The sequence below is a fragment of the Photinus pyralis genome, unplaced genomic scaffold, assembly GCF_008802855.1.
Source record: "Photinus pyralis isolate 1611_PpyrPB1 unplaced genomic scaffold, Ppyr1.3 Ppyr1.4_LG5, whole genome shotgun sequence".
NCBI lineage: Eukaryota > Metazoa > Arthropoda > Insecta > Coleoptera > Lampyridae > Photinus > Photinus pyralis.
The window spans coordinates 20,003,171-20,026,437 of NW_022170596.1; the positions used below are offsets into that span (position 1 = coordinate 20,003,171).

Consider the following 23,267-nt stretch of genomic DNA (forward strand, 5'->3'; position numbering starts at 1 on the left):
AAAGTATTGTAACGGAAATGCTGCAGACATGACGTCGCCTTTGGCGTTCTGGAATTTTCTACGCGTATTCGAGAATGTACTGGACTTACATTGCTTGCGTGTATAAATGGTTGCGGACCGAACATCGCGGCAGTCTACTACGGAACAAGTACGTATGAAACATCGAGCGGGAATATAAATTGCGAAGTGTGAGTGATATAAATAATCGATATAAATTGTACGGATTTTATAGTGTTTTAGTTTTGTTTAATAAATATTGATATAAATCGAACCCGAATTTATAAATAACGTTACATTGGTGTCAGGTGTGGGATTAATTAAATTAATTAAAAGTAAGATTAAATTAAGTGCTTGTGCTTGTGTATGCCTGTAACAAGATCTGCTGCCGCTAAAATGGAAGAAACGATGCTCAATTTGCTCCAGCAAATCCAAAATGGCCAACAGGTGTTGCAACAAGAAATGAAAAGCACCAAGAGAAGTTGGAAGAAAATTCTAGAAATTTTGAAGAGAAGTTCGAGAAAATGGAAGAAAATTCTAGAAATTTTGAAGAGAAGTTCGAGAAAATGGAAGAAAATTCTAGAAAGATTAATGAAGAAAATTCTAGAAATATTCAAGAGAAGTTGAGAAGAAAATTCTAGAAAGATTAATGAAGAAAATTCTAGAAATATTCAAGAGAAGTTCGAGAAGAATTCTAGGACGAGAAGTTCGAAAAGATGGAGGAAAATTCTAGAAAGATTATCGAAGAAGTCTCTAAATCAATTGAAGAAAAAGTTGAAGATAGAATTACGGAAGTTTCCAAAACATTTAAAGCAACATTCGTCGAGATTGAGCACAAGTATGAAGAGCTACGCGAGCAATTCTTGCGACTGACTACGGAAGAGCGTACTAGTAGTGCCCCAGATGAATTACTGATGGACCGTCTTCTTGAGGCGCCACAGTCTACTCATTACAAGAAGGTCGACTCAGAAACAAATACAAGAGTAGAAGGCGACGTTCAGCAAGCCCGAATAAAACCACCTACTTTTGATGGTAAGATTCCTTGGACCACGTACGTTCGACAGTTTGAAGCAGCGGCTGCGGCAAATAAATGGACTCTTCAAGACAAAACTACAGCCCTGATTCTTGCTCTGAGAGGAGATGCTCTGGATGTGTTGCGGACTATCCCCGAGGATCAACAGAACTTCCAACAAATAGTAGCGCGACTCGAAATGCGATATGGCGATAAACACCTTCAGCAAGTTTACTATGCCCAAGTCAAGAACCGAATGCAGAAACCTGGAGAAAGTTTGCAGGAACTTGAAGCGGACATCGCTAGACTGATTCGATTGGCATACCCTACGGCACCGGAGAGCTTTCTTGATCAACTGGCTGTACAAACATTTATCGATGCCGTTCGTGATGGAGATGCCCAGCAGGCTTTGAGACTGGCTAGGCACGACAAAATTGAGAAAGCTTTGGCCCATGCGTTAGAATTCGAAGCCGCCAAGAAAGCTAGTCATGGAAGTGCGCGAGTACGTATGGTGGAACCTCGCAGTGACAGCCGGGTAAGAACCATCGAAGAGGAAGGTGGTTCTGAAAGTTTTGAAGAAAAGGTCAGTAAAGTAGTGGAAGAAAAGATCAATAAAGCAATACAGTCACTGGCAAAGAAACGTGAACCACGATGTTGGAATTGCGGCGAGATTGGACACGTTCGCCGCAACTGCCAAAAACCATTACAGCAGTCGGAAAACTAAGAAAGGTCGACAGGAAGGGGCTATCGTCGACCTGCAGAAACAAAGCCCCGATCTTCACTGTAAACATTACGTCGTCTGGAAAAGTTCTGAGTCTGTACATCGACGGCCGAGTTAATGGAGAAGACAGAGCCTTGCTAGTAGACACAGGTGCAACAAGAACTATTGCAAGACCAGAGTTATTGAAGAATCATTCTCGGATCTCATCTTCGACCGTGCAGTTAAAAACAGCAACTGGTGAAAGAATAAAAACGCACGGAGAAATACAAATGTCTGTCACCATCGGAAAGACCACCATCAATCACCAGGTGCTAATTGCTGATATTTCTGATCAATTCATCTTGGGGATGGATCTTCTTAAGAAACTCGGAGCTGTGTTAGACGTGAAAAAGGGCGTGTTAAAGGTCGGCGATGAAGAACTCCCTTTCCATGAAGACAAAGAAGATGTTATCCGCCTGTTAACCACTCATGACGTCATTATACCCGGACTTAGTGAAAAAATTATAATGGCCACTTTAGATGGATATTGTCGCCAGGGAAGCCTACGGATAGTCGAAGCACTAAACGAAAAGGAATTTCTAGTGGCTAGGGCTCTGGTAAAAGTTCAAAATGGCGTTCCGATTCGAATTATGAATTTGAAAGATAGTCCTGTTAAGCTAAGCAAACGAACTGTAGTTGGACAGTGTGTGCCCATCTCGGCTATTCGCTCTGTGAAATCGGAAAATCTATCTAAAGGAAAGTATCCAAGAGAGCTGATAGATATGGTCATTAAAAACACTCCAGATTTGGACAATAGACAACGACAAAAGGTGAAAAATATGCTTGTGGAATTCCGAGATGTGTTCGCGGTAAACGACCAGGACAAGGGCAAGACAAGCATAGTCACCCATAAAATAAATACTGGCAATTCCCAACCGATTAGACAACAGCCAAGGCGACTCCCCTTGGCTAAACGAGACGAAGCTGAGGAGATTATTAGAGACATGAGAAAACAAGGTGTCATCGAGCCATCGAATAGTCCTTGGTCATCACCGATAGTGCTTGTAAAGAAGAAGGATGGCTCCACAAGATTTTGCGTTGACTACCGTCTGTTAAATTCGGTCACCAAGAAAGATAGCTATCCACTGCCAAGAATAGACGACACCTTGGACACTCTATCTGGAGCCCAATGGTTTTCCACACTCGACTAAAGAGTGGTTATTGGCAAGTGGGGATGGAATCGACAGACCGAGAGAAGACCGCGTTTTCTATAGGCTCTGGACTTTGGCAATTCACAGTAATGCCTTTCGGATTGTGTAATGCCCCCGCGACGTTTGAGAGACTTATGGAAGCAGTTCTAAGGGGACTAACGTGGCAGACATGTCTGGTATATTTGGATGATGTAATTGTCGTAGGAAAAACTTTTGAAGAACACCTAAAGAACCTGAGAGAGGTGTTTGGACGATTACGAGAGGCCAATTTAAAACTAAGTCCCAAGAAATGCTTTATGTTCCAAAAAGAAGTTAAATATTTGGGGCACATCGTATCTCGTGATGGTGTTACAGCTGACCCAGAGAAGATTATAGCGATTCAAGAGTGGCCGATTCCTGAGAACAAGCACGAGATTCGAAGTTTCCTCGGTTTGTGCACCTATTATAGACGATTCGTGAAAGGATTTGCCAACATTGCCAAACCATTAATAAAGTTGACAGAAGAAGGCAATGAGTACGAATGGAGTGAAGACTGTCAAAGAGCTTTCGAACATCTCCGGCAAGCTCTTACTAGCGCACCTATCCTTGGCTACCCCAGAAATGAAGGAAAGTTTGTGCTAGATACCGATGCCAGTAACACCGCCATTGGAGCTGTTCTCTCTCAATTGCAAGACGGACAGGAAAGAGTCATTGCCTATTTCAGCAAAGTACTGTCGAAACCCGAGAGGAATTATTGTGTGACTAGGCGAGAGCTCCTGGGTGTGGTAAAGGCATGCGAACATTTCCATAAGTACCTTTACGGCCGCAAGTTCCTGATAAGGACAGATCATGCAGCGCTAAAGTGGCTCTTGCAGTTCCGAAACCCAGAAGGACAGGTGGCAAGATGGTTAGAACGTCTTCAGGAATATGACTACGACATTGAACACAGGGCTGGAAAAGTTCACAATAATGCAGACGCTTTGTCAAGAAGACCGTGCAAGGACAACTGCACACATTGTTCTAAAATAGAAGACAAGATTGGCCATCTGCGGCGAACAACTGTAGAGAGTGAGGAATGGAAGCCAAGCGAAATCAAAACGGCCCAAGAAAACGACCCAAGTTTAAAAACTGTTCTGAATTGGATGCGCCACGGACAAAGACCAGACTGGCAAGACATTAGTGCCACAAGTCCTGAAGTAAAGAGTTATTGGGGCCAATGGAATAGCCTGACTCTGAAAGACAACCTGTTGTATAGGACCCTTGAAAGTGAAGATGGCACCGAATCGACGCTGCAATTAGTAGTACCTAGAAGCAAAGTGTCGGAAGTATTGCGAAAATTGCATGACGGCGCTTCCGGAGGACACTTTGGTATTACGAAAACGTTGCAAAGGGTACGTGAGCGATTCTATTGGGTCAACCGTAAAGAAGATGTCCGGCGATGGTGTCAAAAATGTGAGTTATGTGCTACTGGAAACGGACCAGTTTCCAAGAAGAAGGCACCCATGAGGCAGTATAACGTTGGTAGTCCGATGGAACGAGTTGCTATCGATATCGCAGGACCGTTTCCCGAGACAGATGGCGGAAATAAATATATCCTAGTCGCTATGGATTATTTCACAAAGTGGACTGAAGCTTACGCCATTCCAAACCAAGAGGCAGCAACAGTTGCAGAAGTGTTGGTAAAGGAGTTCTTTACACGTTTTGGTGTTCCTATAGAAATCCATTCAGATCAAGGAAGGAACTTTGAATCGGCTTTGTTCCAAGATGTTTGTCGATTGGTAGGAGCCAATAAAACCAGAACAACACCTTTGCATCCTCAGTCAGATGGAATGGTGGAGAGAATGAATCGAACGATGGGTAAATATCTTTCAAAAGTCGTGGCAGAACATCAGAAAAATTGGGACCAGTACCTCCACCTGTTCCTTATGGCATATCGATCAGCCGTCAACGAGACCACGGGTCAGACTCCTGCCTGCCTTATGTTGGGTCGTGAACTACGCCTTCCATGTGATCTCGAGTTTGGGCGTAAACCCCATGAAGAATATGTCGCAGGTGAAAATTATGTTGACCAACTAAAGGCGAAGATGAACGATATTCACGACTTGACTTGGCTAGAAGTCATATTCAGATTGCCAGCGATCGCATGAAAAATCAATACAACCTCCGCTCGGCCAATGAAACTTTTGAAGCTGGAGATCTGGTATGGCTGCACAATCCACAGAGACGAAGGGGTCTTTCTCCCAAGCTACAAAGACAATGGGAAGGTCCGTATGAGGTGATCAAGAAAATAAATGACGTGATATATCGTATCAGAATGAACCACCGGAAACCGAAAGTTGTCCACATTAATCGACTCGCACGATATGCCGGATCCAACAACAACGAAGAAGTTAGAGGTATTCGAGAAGAGGAACGCAGCTTTGGGATCGAGCCAAACTTTAACGATTTTATGTCAAATTACGCCCAGCGGAAGAAAGCTCGATTTGGCGTTACTCAGGAAATTTGTCAAAATATTTTTGAGCTTCCGGTTAACGTTTCCATCGCCCATTGTGTCGCCGAAGACCTTCGCATGGGTAGAGGTATAGCTTCCGTATTCCGGAAAAGATTTGGAAGAATAGACGAGTTGATAAAGCAAAGACCACGAGTGGGTAAAGTACTGCGCTTGGAAGATAGTCAACGCTCTTTGTTCTACTTGGTTTCAAAGAAAACGTCAGAAGGCAAACCCACCTATGAAAACCTCTGGTCTGCTTTAAAAAACTTAAGAAACTCATGGCATACTATGACATAAATAGCTTGGCGATTCCGAAGATTGGATGTGGTTTAGATGGGTTGGACTGGAAAATAGTGCGAACCATGATCGAAGTGATTTTTAGAAACACTAGCGTTCGAATTACAGTATGCTGCTTCAACCCACAGGGGACGACCCTCCGCAAAACTGTGGACTGTTACTTTTTCAAGAAAGGTGTTTGTCGAGCAGGCTCTGACTGCAGATTCCGACACGAGGCATTAAAAAGTAATACTAACGCAGTTTCTGAACGAGACGTCCAGAATTAAGAAGGGGGCAGTGTAACGGAAATGCTGCAGACATGACGTCGCCTTTGGCGTTCTGGAATTTTCTACGCGTATTCGAGAATGTACTGGACTTACATTGCTTGCGTGTATAAATGGTTGCGGACCGAACATCGCGGCAGTCTACTACGGAACGAGTACGTATGAAACATCGAGCGCGGAATATAAATTGCGAAGTGTGAGTGATATAAATAATCGATATAAATTGTACGGATTTTATAGTGTTTTAGTTTTGTTTAATAAATATTGATATAAATCGAACCCGAATTTTATAAATAACGTTACAGTATTTTTTCGTGAAGGATCCACGAGGCCTTTGAAATTAGCGTTTAACCATTGAATAAAAACACTATAAAAACACTATAAGAAGCCTAACGCTTATGGAAGAAAGCGCGACAAATCCCCTTGCACCCGCATTGGTTGTGATCGCTGAACTCTCTTTGCGGTAAATAGGAGGAAAGCAAATTCTCATTCTTCTCAGTTCAAGAATCGACACTATTGACAGTGTTTCCATTATATTCTCAGTTCAATCTCTGTCGCGCTTTATTTCCACGGGGTTAGGCTTCTTATAGTGTTTTTATTCAATGGTTTAACGTACTACTCCAATCTCTTTCTAGCATGAGGCAAGCGCAGTAACGTACCTTGAACGCTAACTTCCAATTTATTCATTGCTTCCAATAAATATCAAAGGGCTCCTTGATCTTTCGCGAAAAAATACATTAATTCTGTTTCCCTATGATACAATCTCCCTGGGACACACGGTATAATACGGTAATTCTATGTTACCAATTTATGGAAATATCAAACAAATGTTTTGAAATTTGTCATTATACGCTTTGGGTATAGTGTTCAAAACTCACAACACAACCCTCTCCCCTTTTCCATCTGACACTCTCACATTGAAGTTTGTCCCCGTTAACCTTTTTGCGATTTTTACAGGTACAATGAAAGCATATAATATACAACTCTGTGGATGAAAGTGTCAAAGATAAAAATGTGTAACCGTGATCGTTGTCTAATAACTGTGTCAAGATTGTGAAGAGCCTGAGCAAGATGAAGAGACCATTGATGAAATGATGATTTGTGTTTTTTTCAATTGTAACATTTATTAAAATGGATTTAATAACTATAGTTTTTTATTCATTACATTCCAAAATAAAATAATACTTACTTGCGTGCCCTTAATTTTACTTACCTTTTCAACTACGTCACATTCCAATGTTAAGTAAGGACAAACACTGTAATTTATACATATTGATTATTGACGGTAATTACTTATTTCATATTCCATAAGTTGCCATTACATGTAAATTTTAGCTAAGCCTGATGATGGACAAATTCTGCCCGAAATCGATGGCTAGAGAAAAATATAAACAAATTCGTGGTTCTTTATTTATACATTCACCAAATACTTGCATTGTCATTCATCTGATGATAAATTATATTCGACTACCTACTTAGATAATATGTACCTAACCTACCTACCTTAAACAAGAATTTTTTGGAACTAGCTATAGCTTGAAACCCATCAAGTCTATCAAAATAAGACATAGAACAGATCTTGAATTTAATAAGGATTATTTTTGCTTTTGCCACTTTTTTCGTATCTACTATAACGGGCGATCAAAAATGAGTGGCGGTCGAGTCGCCTTTGGAAGCTAAAGTTAAGGTACGATTTCCCATGAAAACAAAAATTCCAAAGGTGACTGGACTCATTTTTGATCGTGATGATAAACTTCACGGTGAGGGGGTGTAGCGTCTGCTGGAGGGGTGAGTTTTGAACACCACACCGAAAGGTAGGTATCATCTCAAGCTCAAGTTAAGAAACTTTATTTATTTGTCTAAAAAGATAAAATGACCGTACTAATAGGAAACTAGATAGACATAGGTAGTACATTTTTAAGTAGGTACGTTTACTCAGGAGGCGTGTGGTAGAGACGACCTTATTAGACAACTTCCGATCCCAGGCATTTCTAGTAAAAGGTTGATTGCCACTTGCCGATACAGGTGTAGAGTTTCGAGAAATCGGGCTCAATCATGATTTGTTAAAGGTGGCAAGGGAAACTTTATCGACACAAGCACTATAGCCACTCCTGCCCACTTAATAGGTGTCGGACTCTGAGGGGTTGTGAAAGTAGCTTGAAAGTGCGAAAAAGATAATAAATTGTAGATTTTATTTTCCTGAAAATTTCCATGGTTCGCTGAATCAGCACGTGAATGTCGAATATCTGTATACATTGAATAACGAAATCCATATTAGTGTGCGTGAAATTAGTACTCTCTAGTTAGGGAATGCAATACCGGGATCGCAGGATCCCGAAATACCGGGATCCCGCACAATTTTTGCTTGATTAATCCCGTACGGAAATGGAGCGGGATTTGCGGGATTGCACAATTTATCGACCAAGCTTACCACGCGCACCATGCATATGAAGTGACTTATTTTTGCGATGTTTATGATTTTCAGCTGTTTACATTTGGAAGCTACTGCGCATGTGCAGTGTTATGTGTACGGTGCAAAATATATCTCTGTCTTTGTTAGGTATGTTGGCACAGGTGCTCCTTATGACCTTATTGAAAGCAAATGTAAGACTATATCTGTGAATATATGATCTATTAATGATCTAAGCTAAGATTATTTCGCACTTTTTTCTTGTTGCGGTTTATGCAATAATTACGCGTTAACTTGTATGTGTTATTCACTTTCTTGAACTATCTAAACGTATGTACTGGTATTCATACAATATGTCGAATTCGTCGGTTGTTTATAATAACTTTAGTAGTACAGTGGTTATATCGGAATATTGCAGTGAATCTAGAAATCCAGATAAACATGGAACCGTCATAAAAGAAGGTCAATCAGTACCAAAAAAATTTATGTGGCTGTGGAAGAAGTCTTAACCTAGTATCTCGATCCAAAAGTTAGCCGCGCGATTTAGATTCTCTCAAAAAAATTTCGAAAAACTGTCAAATTATGAAGAAAAAAAGGCTATAACAGCGAAATCGTTAAAGTTAGAGGGGTATATCATATCATAAAAAAATAAGTAGTTTTCAAGTACTCTCCAAATCAGTACCTAATAAAATATGGGGTGTTCCATTAAAAAAAATGCAAGTTTGATAAACCACTGGAATACAGCACGCCCCTGGTAATCAAACATTTTATAAACATACCGGCGGTAATTGTATACAATTTTGCTGTAATACTTTGTTCGGTATTTTTTATGGTAAAGGACTTATGATCCGAGAGATCTTAGGTGCTACACCTTGTATATAGTATCAGATGGCGCGTATCAAACTACTAAGGAGTAGCGGTACGGAAAGTGATGAGTTATAGGTCTCAATCTGTCTACTCCTAGCGTTGATCCGAAGACGCTTGGCAGTTGGATGATGCTAGGTTTTGGTGGACACTTCTATAGGTCAGCCGCCGCTAATTCCTAATGTAGTAGGCTCCGCCTACTGAGTACGGGTAATAGGAGATTATGTGAGCGGTCCGTGTAATCCGAATAAATACCTAGGTACGAGCTCAGAACTTACACATATTGTTGACTCAATGACATCCATAAATCTTGGCAACGTGGCGTGAAACCTCGCGGAATCAGAAAATTTCACGCTACGTAGCAGGCTCGATAACCACAATCGCAAAATAAACAAAATCTCCCTATAATCCGAACTACTCCCGCCGGCAGTTTTTGCACGCTTTTAAAAAATCAGGGTCGTAGTTCACGACTACTGGCCTCTGAATCAAAATTAAAAAATTAAAAAATCTTCCCAAATAAAGAAATCACTCTTTATATCATATCTTCGCCTTCCAAACGCAGTAGAGTTTTCTTTGCCGCCCCTGTACTGGTATATTTATACACAATCGAAAAAACCCTAATCCAGTATAACTGGGCCACAGGAGGTCCCTCCGACTAGTCCGATAATCTTTCAAATTTGAGGTGGGCCAAAAGTGTAGACCCATATAACTAACATCAGACAGACAGACAGATAAACATTGCTTTTTACATTATGCAGATTCAGATCTAGATGTTCGTTCAAACATGAAAGCTTGAGTAACGTTCGATTATTCGATACTAAAGTGCTACAATTATACCTATAGTACTTTGATGGACAATAGCTGAAAGATGTTGCGTTTGATGCTCCAGTATGTGCTCATTTTTGTTCGCAGCATACGACTTGGTCGTTCACAATTAAAGTTTTAGTGCCCTGATAATTTTGATATACGCTTATATTTATTTGTTTTACTATGTATTTACAAATGAACAAAAAGAGCATTAGGTACTTAGTGAAACTTTTTGAGCTCACACCTTATAATTAGGGCTATTATTCCTAAACTTCAAAGGCATAGTAATTTTTCCAAGGCATTGGGCAATATCGACGTTTCACGCACTTTAAAGAGCTGCGCTTATTTTGTCGCTTTCAAATTTGAATTAATTTAGCGTAATCTGAGCGGATTTGACCACCGACGCGCTCGTTTTTCAGTGACAAATTCATGTTTAATCAACTAAGAACGGAGCGTGTTAACGTTAAATATTTTACATCGCGCGATGTGAGTAATTTTTAAGTTTCTTCGTTCCATGTGGAAAATGAGGTTGATAAGAAACCACCGCAGACGCGTGCGCCTAGCGCAATTTTCGCGGTATGGATTTTCCTATTGAATCGGCAGAGGTGGATGCTGAAGGAGCATGGCTAGAACACCCCAACATGCCGTTCCACAGCCCTTCTGATGACCGGTGAGTCACCATTATTTTTATTTTGCATGAGCATTCGATCTTATTTATTACGTACTAGGTACCAATTTCTTCATTTGATAGGCATAAATGTTTCATGTCGCGCAACAATTAAGGCGGTATGTCGCTTTCATCATATTTTTTTCTTCTCATTTCCCTTCTTAGTGTTTTACAAAGTACAGTAGGTATGTATTTAAGATTAATTTGAATCCCAAGGGGGCAAGTGATATGCGATCCTTGAACGCCCATTTTTTAAATAATCTGGTTAAATAAGTGCGTATTTTGTGTCGGTCCATGCTGAATGTTTGGATAATCAGGTAATGAAAATTGATTCGCAAATGAGATAAGTGTTTTGGCGTTACTTGTCTGTATGCTTTCCAATTAAAATTGATAGTGGTTGAACCTACTTATTCCGTTATCATTTAAAAGCTTGCTGCCCTTGTCCTCCAGCTTTAGTGTATTGTATATCCGTTCATTATAGTTTCATATTGTAATTAAACGCCTCTGTGATGCGAATTATAAATTCCCGTCACATTAGACCGTTTGATCCGGGAATGTTATTAAGCTAGGTATGTTGTGATGCTGTTATTGAGAGATGTGAGTAAATTAAAGTTAATATCATTTTAGGCGGGTTATTGTTACAAGCACTAGGTATACAAATAAAGTTCATTATTTAAAGAAAAACTCAAAATACCTAGAATTGTAATAAAAGAACTTGTTATTTAAAAAAATTCAAAGCTTTCCGACTTTGAAAGGGTTTTGCATTTTCTATTCATCACTATGGATTTTCTGCTTGATTATATTTAGCCACAAAGAACACTAATGGCTTTCGCGCCGTCAAATTTAAACAGTAAGATTAATCCTAGTTTAATATCCAAGTAGGCAACCATTGTTGCCACAATCGTGGCTATGATTCGTCGTTTTGCTAATTAACAACAATCCCATTAAAACATGATCTTAATAATACAGCGGTCAAAACAATAAACCACCGATTGCAATTTGTAATTTTGACCAAAAATCAAAAATTACAAAAATATGTCTATTTAGATAACTAGGAAGAAGTTTAATGGAAGATTTAGCTTATAGTTTCAGCAATTACCCTCACACCCACAATTACCTACCCCTAGTTTACAGTTATAAATGCATCGCCGCGAGTAACACATCGCGTTTCAAAAGCCGTAAAATTAGCTTCACATACAGAAATACCCACAAATCAAATTTGGACGTTTTGGTTATGACTTAAATTAAAAAAAAGACAAATGTGTAAGCTTAGTCTTATACACCACCGTTTTCAAATGTCCCCAAAGAAAGGAATCAAGCGGAGTTAAGTCGGGCGATACTATGCCACTGCCAATCTATTTATCGTTGATTGAGCCACAGCCTACCCGCCAGTGGCGAGTCCCATCTCGATGAAAGTGCAAATTTTTTTCGTGCCCCCATTGTTGTCCACTTTAATCTCCAAACATTATTCGATCACAGGGTCTATCACTTCTTCCACCAGGTTCTGATATATTCCCCTGTTAAATTTCTTTCTAGGAATATCGGTCCTTAGCTTAAACTCCCTGTCAACTATTAGGAAGTATACAGGGTGTTAGAGGATTGTTTATTCCAAAATTGGCGATCAATATTTTGTGGGTCAATGGTTTTTGGATGCGTCATGGCCACGGTTAATTGCATGGGAAAAGTTCTCAGCGTCAGCCTAATGGGCGGCAATGTTGTTTTAGTTTACCAAATTAACTCGATCACGAGTACTCATAGTGATACCGTGGCGCATCGTGAGAAGCGCGAACTAAGCTATCTTACAATATGGCGGGTTCATATACTTATGTATGTACCTATGGCATTTATACGATTGGGGCAAGGAAACGATGCCGATTTTTTAATGATTAAATATGGTTGATTTATCGTATTAGCGACATTTTGTAGGCGGTGCAGTTTTAAAAATTTAAAAAGTGGTAGGGAATTAAATTTTGGTCCGAAATTTTTTTTTCGGGCATTAAGCGGGAAACATCAGATGGAAAAATCACGTTCCATCAATGAAAATCGTACGAAGGTCGAAGAAACCGTGCACATATTCCGTACAGAAATGCACGTCAGCACTTCGGTACTAAATATTTGCACGGTTTTAGAACAAAATCGACATAGTGACAACGTGTGCCGAAGTTTGTGTTTGTGTCGTAAACGTTACGAGAGGATGTAACGCAGTTTACTTACATCGCGAACACAGCAGTTTCGTTGGAAGGCGAAACCGGACTTTTCATGAACCTATTCAAAAAAGATTATCGTGGAAATTTAATGACAAATAAACTCTTTCGGTAAAACCGGTATATTTTGTGTCTAGCACTATCGAAAAATTATAAAGGTACGAGCGGACTTTTCTGGTGAATAAATCAAAAGTATTGAGTAACAGTTTCATTCAATTAAAAATTTTCCTTTTGAAAGTAAACGTTTCAAGAAACATTATAAATCAGTGAACTCTTAATAGATTGGTTGAAAGCAAACGGTAAAACTAGACGGTTCAATGTCCGATCGATTGCATAGGACATGTAATCGTACAAAGAAATTCAGAGCAACCCTTAAAGTTTGGTCGAAATTGATTCATAATTACAAAAGTTAGTGTTTCTTGGAAGTGTGAATTTATTTTAAGCTTACATAATACATTTTAAAAATGCATCAAATTCATGTCTTGGCATTGAAATAATGCTCTTAATCTTGTTCCCAACGATATCAGTGCAAGAATAACGATTTTGACATGTTTTGATCAAAATCCACGTGGTCGCCAAAAATAGATCAAATTCATGTTTTTGGTCATTGAGATAAATGCTCTTGGTATATGGCAATACAAAACTATAAAGGATCTGAGGATCCATAATGATACAAATTAAACTGACAAAAAAAGAAAATTCGATATATAAATAGGACAACACATCAGTTTTGAATTTCGCTTTAAGTAGGTATGTACCTATTTATTGTCTGCAGTAGTCAAGCAGTTCGAACGATAGTACCAAATTTCTAATTTTCAAAATTCAAAGAAACGGGTCAGATGTCCGTAAGGTAGGTGCATAAAATTGAGTTTTTGAGTTAGCCGTGATTACAATTGGGGCAAAAATTCTGAAATAACCGTAAAAAGTAAAAAACGAGTAACCCCTATTACCATTGAGTAATTAATTCACTCAACGCTATATTACATCTTGTCGAAAGAAGTGGGGATTTTCGTTATCCCATGAAACAGGTACCTAGTCGCGTTAGGTGTCAAAGATTTTTTTGATTTTACAAAAGTTGTCGATATAGGATTTTTTATACGTGTACCGCTTCATTAAGAAAGAGAACGGAACTAATATGCGAGATAATAAGGCACGTTAAGATAAGGGCGAATCTTCAAACAGATAAAAGTGGCAACGATACAAGTGACGCATGAAGAAGGGGCTTCAATTAACTCCTTGTAGGGGTCTCGTATCTCAAAATAAAAGAAAAAATCGGTTCGCGTACGCGAGTCAAAATTAAAAAATTTGAGGGACATTTTAGTCATCTTGAACAATTATGATAGTTAAATTCGGGTTTTTATTAAAGGAATTAGATTGTTCGTGCATATTGCTTTTTTTTATTTTTTTATTAACATGTTATACATTTTGGGGTGTGTTTGGAGGGTAAGTTGAACCATTGAATAAAAACACTATTTTATTCAATGGTTGAACTTAATCCCAAATTGTTATGCAAGCGGATGCATTTGGAAAAAAATTGCTAGCTTTTATACAATTTCAAGACCCGTTTCAGGGACTAATCTTGTCGTCCTTGGTTACGAAGTAAGCTACCTATAAAATGTATTTGCTGGCGTTTCAAACAAATCTTTAGGTTTCTCACAGTTGAGCGTATTTTAAATAACTTCCACTAGGCGTCGGCACTGAATCCAACATCGGTGTGCCATACTGGGGGCTCCACTCCAGTGTAAAATTTTTGGGGGACCCCATGGCCGCACTAGGACACCCTAGAGGACACCTCTCGCTCTCGGGCAGACCATCAATTTGCTTTTGAAAGATAGCTGAAAAGATTTTGCCACTGGTATCCTTACACACTACTGGGCGACAAAGTCTTTAACAAATCCAAAATCCTTACCACCAAATTGTGTATCTCTAAACAGGGGTGCAAAAAGGAGTTTATGATCTCGACGAGTATCTTTCTAGGTACAATTTGTTAGTGGTAGGTACCATAATTCTATATCGACTTATCCTAACCTAGATTAATAGAAAATGGAGACAGTAACTTGGGGTGAATTAGATAATACAAGAATTGTATGGAGAATGGGATAATAAATTGTAACTTGTTCGAGTTAGCATTTTAATAAACGCACTAACATAATTGCGCTCTACCCAGATAGAGGAAACCATTTCCGTTTTCCATTTCGTTAATGACCTTTGCGGTTCTGTTCTTCAAAGTGTCTCGAGATTGAGAAAGTCATTGGAATGAATTTCTTTTGGTGTGCCCTCCAAACCGTTGTAACAGCGCAGTGAATAACTATAGCTACTACTCAACACTCACTAACAAAGGAAATAATTCACTACCTTGGTTCCCACCTAAGTATTAATTACTTATATCATTGAATAATATTCAGATTTATTATTCAATGCTTATATGCAGCAGCCAACGCATTTACGCATGCCGGACATTGGTAAAAAATAATGTTATCTTAGATGTCGATAAATATAAGAATCAGATAATTTTACAATACAATACATACTCATGGTCACCATTCCAACGTAATTAATAGTATGGATTGAACAACAATTTGGCAGGTTACTACAAGTGCAGGTGCATACTTCAACTTAAGAGGTTAGTTTAACGTCTTTCTTATATAAAAATTTCTTTTTCTTAATTCGCCAATGTTTAGTCCTCAAAGCTTCGTGTATTTGTCAAGCGCAATTCGTATGCGCTTTGCAGTTGCACATCTTTAGACCAGTCACAGTGAAAGTTTTGCATGTGGTATACCTCGAAATAAATGTCAACGACAGGATTTCCTATTGCGGTTTAGGTAGATAAGTTGATTATTGGCATCCAGCAGATACCAACATATGCTTGGAACTCGAAAAATCAGACATTGATTTGTTGAACATTATACAAAATGCTTTTGTTGGGATCGCTTAAGCTCATTTATCACAACTAAAAATCATTTTGTCTAAATATATAATTTTCCTAAGTAGTTATTCTTATTGCTTTTTGAAAGAGCGATCTTTTTTCGACAAAGAATAGCGTGATGCCACACACCGTCTAACTACTGTTTCTTCAATTCCTCGTCCCCTTCAAATTAAACTTGACTATATGCACTTCTGAACATATTTGTGGTGTTGAATTTGCACAACACATTTAAAGGTGGAAAAGTGGATGCGATCAAAAACCTTTAGTACAAATGGTTTGCGTGTTGGAAGTGTAATTTTTAATCCTGAAATAATTGTGATTCCAATAAAGCTATTTGTGGGGATAACGGCGGAAGTGTCTGTCTACTCCAGACATGAATTGGGTTGCTGCCCAATTATACCCTATAGGTTATGCTACATCGTTGAAGAGAATATAATCAGGCACGTATAAATTAAGCCGGACTGCTAATGCTGAATTGATAAATGACACCTACATGGGGGCAGCCATGATGCGTACTCACTTGGCGCGAAATTCAAATCAACTAATAAACAAGCATTAACCTCGCGTTTTCTAAATAAATTACTGTGACACATGTCATTTTCTAAGGCTGCAATAGTTTCAACACTTGAGCACTAGGAAAATTCCCCTAGAAAATAACTAACAAATGCACATCATGGCCGCGCCCAAGATTGTTTTATTAGAAATAAAGTAACCTTGGGCCGCGCCCATGCTAAGGCCATTTATATCTCTATGCAACTGTTTGATCAGCAGTCCATCTTAATTTATAAGTTCGTGCCCCCACCCCTAGTGTCCACTCTGTGTATGAAGATTTTATTTAAGGACATAGTTACTAGTTTTATCCAAAATCGTCATGAAACCAAAGAATATTGATGAAACCTTCATTTTCATGCCAACGTTATGTCAAGAAATTTTAGATGCCATGACAAAGGCAATAGGTATACATACCTACCTTTATGTACGACTGCTTCATAGTGCGGTGATTACAGTCGCAATTAGTGGCCATAATTTTCAATAGTATGGCCTTGTCCATAATGATAAAGTAAAACGGCCGCCTGTCAATGTGACAGTCGTACTTAGGTGTCAATCCAAGGTAAATTCAAGTATTTTAGAAATACTTGACCAATGCTTGACATCTGTTGTCAATGATATATAGATTTCATCGTTTAATGAATTCCATGAAATTTTCATTTTTAAGGGTTGTTGCAGTCGTACATAAAGCTTTGTATATATCGCGTCCATAAATAGGTTTTATGTGGACTCGCCTTGTTTATTTGTGCCTCGCTCACAAGCTCGCTGGGCTAAATAAACGGCTCGTCCATAAAGACCCAGTTTATGTACTTGATATATGTACAGTGTGTAAAGCGATGGGGTATACAAGAGGGAATTGTTTTGTAAATATTGATTTATGAAAAAAATTTATTCTTCATAATATGTTTTGCTTGCTTTGAAAGTACCAATAACGTTTCGATTGTTTGTGGTTTGATAGCAATACTCTATCTTAATTATAATGTAGAATGATAACTTTCAATAAAAAAATTAATTTTATTATTTTTCCAGATTTCTATAAATAAATTTTAGATTATCGAAACGTTATTGGTACTTTCAAAACAAGCAAAAAATATCATGAAGAATAAATTTTTTTCATAAATCAATATTTACAAAAAAATTCCCTCTTGTATATCCCATCGCTTTACACACTGTACATATAAATAGCTATTACCAGACTACTTTTCCTTCCGCCTGTCACTTTACCGGCCACACCTGTCTCTTTTCCGGGCGCATCTGTCACATTGGCGATGTCTATAATGACTGCTGTCATCAGATTTGTAGGGATGACAACCACTGCTCGGATTGTCATCTGTCTACGGCACTGTTTAGTGTGACAAACTTCATTGTCGCTCATAACGTCATTCTGGTTCCGCCTCGATACCCCCGACACGGTTTTGCGCGATTTTCAATATCTTCTTTAGTTTGGAAAATATAGCCGACTGCAAGTTTTAAAATTGACACCCCGTAAATACATTCACGCGTATTCACACAGAGCTAAAATCAAATACCTTAATATATTAATACAGGAAGTACTTTAAATTTGGGAGTTGTGGCTATTTAATATATTTCTCACTCTCACTTCTTTACTACTATTCTGATAGATTTCATTCAATAAATGCACGTTCTGTTCTGGAAATCTCACCACGAATATTCACACATGCGCGAGCATATTTCTCACAACGCAGCAAAAAAATGTCGAATCAATTTTTTCACACACAAATATGTGTACGTGGCCGCTCCTGAAGTTAAACGAAAATCTTTTGTATTTACGCGAAATAAACCAAGAAGGGTTTACGCTCGTAACTACTAAGAATTCAATTTCAGCGTACCTCACGTTCAAAATTAGCTTAGAATTCCCGCATTCCCACTTCACTCGCTATTGCTATTGAAATCTCGGCCGTTAGAAGGTCCGAAACGACATCTATTTTCTGAATGCAACGACCTGGACTAGCGCACCTTTTTAAAATTCAAAGAGATCGTGGCAACCGCGCGTTTCCCCAATACGTTTCCTGTTAATTGTCAGACCCTGCGTCAGACATTATGTTGTTCATGTTCGCTATAAAGCGGTATATGTGTAAATTTTTCTATGTATGTGTAACAAAATACAAATTCAAAACCAAATTTTTGAACTGAATTTTAGTAATCATCTTTATCAGCTAATGCGACATTCCCTACCAAAGTATAACCATGTCCTTTATGACAAAATCCTGACAATTCTCACAGATTTTTAAAAATGTTGCTAAAACGTATCTAATCGCTTTCGTTAGCAAAACGGCTCATAGCGACGGTATCAATTACTAAAAATGCGAGTAACAGCGCATCACAATCACAAATCTTTAATCCTACTGGAGTGCAATACGGAAAAACTAAACGTAAAAACGTAACTCATTATCGCCTGATTTGAAACATCGCTTGGAACGAATGTGAATCTCAAAAATGTCAGGGACAAATAAAAACTTTCATTCTGACTACGACATTCTACCAGCATTTCCACTGCGACTTTTGTTTGACTATAAATACAGAAAAACGCCACCCAGTTTTAACTTATTTTATCTTTATTTTATTATTATTGTGTGTGTAAGTGATATTACGACTCCGTAGTTAGCTTTTAGCGTCCTCGTTTTTTTTGGCTTTCAAAACAAGCGATATAATCTCTGAGAATTTTGAACAATACGACGACGGATCGAGCGTTTAATGCCCAATATTTCCTGTAGGTACTGCAAAGTCAAGGTGAGACAAGTATCGAAATACCTCCATAATATTAACGTCTCTATGACGACGTCGAGAAAAGTCATTTGACCAACGCTGATAGGTCATCTTGTGTTTTACGACAAATTTAATGAGTACACCTACATCTAATTTTAATTACCTATTTTGTACTTTAATGGCTAAGACGATAACGTTATCAGTGTTTAGGTACATATTCCATACTGTCTCTTTTGTTAGTTTTACGGTATTCTTATCACCAAACTATAAAATTGTTCGTAACTTGCAGGTAACGGCTAGATAGATATGCCTCCGCGACTGTCACTGCGCAGAATTTTTCTGTGCGTGCTTTGCTGCGGAGGTGCAGTGTTTCTAATTCTTTCTATCCATCAGCGTTGGACATGGCCGCCGACGATAAGCCCTCCGACACGTACAACCGAGGCACAAATTGCTTACACTGCACAAATTTTAACGCAGCGCGTACAAACCGAACCGGCGATAAAAGAAGAGGCGAGAAGAAAGCCGTGGTATTTCTCTCGCGGATTAGACTTTCCGGAACCGGCCAAAGGCGAGACGGACCTTTTCCCCGACCAGACCGATGGCGATCGCATACTTCAGCAGCTTATGTACGTTCCCGAGAACTACGAAGGTGATTACTGTCTTTTACTAGACAAGTTAATTAACTTTGCCTTTTTTGTAGGATTTGATGAGCCCACAAAACTTATTCTGACTTACAACGGATTGGGGACGTGGGGACAGATGCCGGGCTCCGCTGCGTTTCACGGCTGTCCAGTTAATAGATGCGCGTTGGTAGCGGATAAGAATAGAGCTGTTGACGCGGACGCAATTTTATATAAAGATCATTTCATACATCCTGGTCAGACTCGGCCTAGCAAGCAGATATGGATTTTGTATTTATTGGAGTGTCCGTATCACACTCAGTTGATTAAATTTCCCAACGTATTCAATTGGACGGCAACTTATCGAAAGGACAGCGATTTAGTAACTCCATATGAAAGGTGGACCTACTATGATCCTCAGGTATATTTCTTTAAATTGATAGGTGTCGTCATTCTGATCCATGTGCTGCCGTATTTTTCAAACATGCGGGTTGAAGTACAGGTTTTCTCTACTGACTACTCACAAATAGCTACGTGTCTAGAGGAAGCATTAGGCTTTGTTCAAACACGACGGTAGTCGCACGATTTCCGCGCTGAACGATTTGGAACATTTTCATGTAAACAAGATGCTCATGAGAATCGCCGTGTCTGAACAAAGCCTAAACATAGCCATGCTGCATGGATTAGTTACATCTAAGTAATCATTCGGGAGAATACACTCGTCGTGTTTGTGTAAATGTTTTAATTATTCTGACTATGCTATTCTAATTCTTTTATTCTATTTTAGGTAACGCAGAAGCCTCAAGTTAGAGACTACGCGGCGAACAAGACAAAGAAAGTGGCGTGGTTTGTATCAAATTGCGGTGCTCGTAACGGACGTTTAGCTTACGCGCGCGAGTTAGGAAAATATATTTCGGTAGATATTTACGGCACTTGCGGTCCACTGAAGTGCCCGAGAACGGACCATCGATGTTTTGAAATATTAGAACGCGAATATAAGTTCTATTTGGCGTTTGAAAATTCCAACTGTCGCGATTACATTACGGAAAAGTTCTATGTGAACGGTTTGGGACAAGCGGTTCTGCCTATCGTGATGGGCGCGAGACCGGAAGATTACGAGAAAAGCGCTCCCCAAGGGTCGTACATTCATGTAGATGATTTTAATAGTCCTATAGAATTAGCAGCCTACCTCCATCGGCTCGATAAGGATGACGATCTTTACAATTCTTACTTCAGGTGGAAAGGAACTGGGGAATTTATTAACACATATTTTTGGTGTCGCCTTTGTGCAATGTTACATTCGCCATTGTCCGTGAGACACTACGAAGATATAAACGACTGGTGGCGAGGGCCAGGTGTGTGCACAGGATCGTCTTGGAGAAATCCACCACATTAGCTGTACCTAATTTTCTAGTAGGTAAATTTACTTATAGGATAGATTGTTGCAATTGTATTGTATTATAAATGATTATTATTTATTGTTACCTATTTTTAATTTCTAAAGTTACCGTTTAACAGCACATTTAATTCTGCCAAAGTATGCATACAATCATTAAATGACTGAATTAAGTATGTAAATTTCTACCAACAATGTTAGTGGGTATATTAGTACTTGTAAACATCACAAATGTAAAAATGTTCTTTAAGATTAATTTTGTAAATGGGAAGTTTACGTTTAATAATTTAATTGATTAAATTGTTAATTAGATAAGAACACTTTTGTGAATACTTTCACTGGCAATCAAAACTGCCTCTCCTGAACTCCATGCATTGTATTTGTATAACTGTATTTTTGTCTCTTTGAGAACAATATCTGGTTGTACCAAAACCATCGAGAACGAAAAATGTAGGTACGGAAAAGACAATGATCATTGCTACACGGTATGGATTAGTTGAATCTAAATAGTCTTGGTATTTATATTGAAATTCGACGAAACCATACGTGCACAGGTATACGTATTCGTACCCACGAAAGGTTTGGCCACGTGATTCGCTACACAATAGACTGGTGCTTACAACACGCACCACCCTTATGATTTTATTTTTGAAAAAAGAAGAAAAAACCATTTTGACGAATGAGTCATTTCGTTAGTCAAGTGAATGAAACCATGGGAGTAGCTTAGTGTAGTGTAGTGTACTTAACCCCCAGGTTCTACGCTATCTTCACACTACAAGAACACGGAAATAAAGTCAACCCGGCAACGTTTAAAAAATGGTCATCCGAATGGCTATTTCCTCCAAAAATAAACAAGATCTCGCTCAAATTTGAAAAATGGCACGTGATGAAACATCTAAAGCAGGGCCCCCTACGTTAGTTGTAGAAAACGCTTTGACCTGAAGCACAGTAGGGAAGGAACGTTAAATAAAACACAGAAATTGTGAAAAGTTTGTTTAATAATGATAGTAATTATTATGATTGTGAAAGCCCGGAAATTTAGTTGATGTACAGGGTGGCCAAATAAGAATGCGAGGTACTGTATCTGGGAACCTGTCCATCGTAGAGGTTTGCGGTAAAAAAAGTAACAGAAGAAAAAGATACAGGGTGGTCTTTACTGAAACCTTTAAATACCCCCCACCACTTCATTTTTAGAGATACAGGAAAAATTGTCAAACAAAAATTGTTCAGATTATCGTCGTCTTCAAAGACCGGACATTTTTTTGTTAGGTTAATATAGCGGAATTCACAGAAACATCACTTTTTAGATTCCAGATTGCAGTTACGCCCCCTAGCGGCCATTTCAGAAACTTAAAAATATTTTCCAGGTTTTGCTCGTGACCGTTTTAGTAATAAATTTTTTTACCGCATGCCTCTACGATGGATAGATTCTCAGATACAGTACCTCGCATTCTTAGTTGGTCACCCTGTACATTAATATAAACAAAGCAAGCAAAGCCAAAAGGTGTTGTACTCTTGCAAAAGTAACTGCAAAGGGAAAAAAGAGTACGACGTAAGAAAAACCTCGCAGTTTGATTAATACAGTCCAAAAGTGAATTAACAAAATATTTTGTAAAAGTTTAAGCAATAGTTAACAAAGATAGTAAATGCATATATACAATGTTGGTTACACTCAAGGTTAAAAGCAAGTTTTTGGGAACAATGGGTCAGGTAGTAGCAGGTACCTAAATTCTGAGAAAGGGTTAAGAGTGCACGATGTGACTCATCTTTGGTGCAATAGTCTTTTTGTTAAAAGCAAGTTTGAAAATTAGATGGCCTTGTAGGCAAATTTAGCTAAAAATGAAATATGTGGAAATTATTGAATCGTCACTTATTTATCGCACATAGATTCTAAACTGAAGAAATTTTGATTAGCGTAATCTCGCCCCCGCAAGATAGGTAGCGTCGCCCCTCATTCGGGGTTTCGAGCCTACAGTTGAATGTCGAAGACAATCACGGACTTAGGTGTCGTAGCTCAATTTTGACAGTTTTTACCACCCCCGTGACTGCTTCATTCTCGGAGAAAATTGTCAGTACATACATCAAACGAATCGGTAATTTCCACATATTAAAATAAAATGATTAAGGCTTATATGAATGTTATTTCA

General features: G+C 38.7%; 1 protein-coding gene across 1 annotated transcript; it reads left to right on the top strand.

Moving 5' to 3' along the window:
* Positions 1 to 10,567: 10,567 nt before the first annotated feature.
* Positions 10,568 to 21,490, top strand: LOC116171751 (glycoprotein 3-alpha-L-fucosyltransferase A). Its single transcript, XM_031488733.1, has 4 exons — positions 10,568 to 10,701; positions 19,394 to 19,753; positions 19,805 to 20,145; positions 20,512 to 21,490. Exons 2-4 carry the CDS (start codon positions 19,411 to 19,413, stop codon positions 21,118 to 21,120), a joined length of 1,293 nt encoding a protein of 430 aa, XP_031344593.1. The 5' UTR covers positions 10,568 to 10,701; positions 19,394 to 19,410; the 3' UTR covers positions 21,121 to 21,490.
* The last annotated feature ends 1,777 nt before the right edge of the window (positions 21,491 to 23,267 follow it).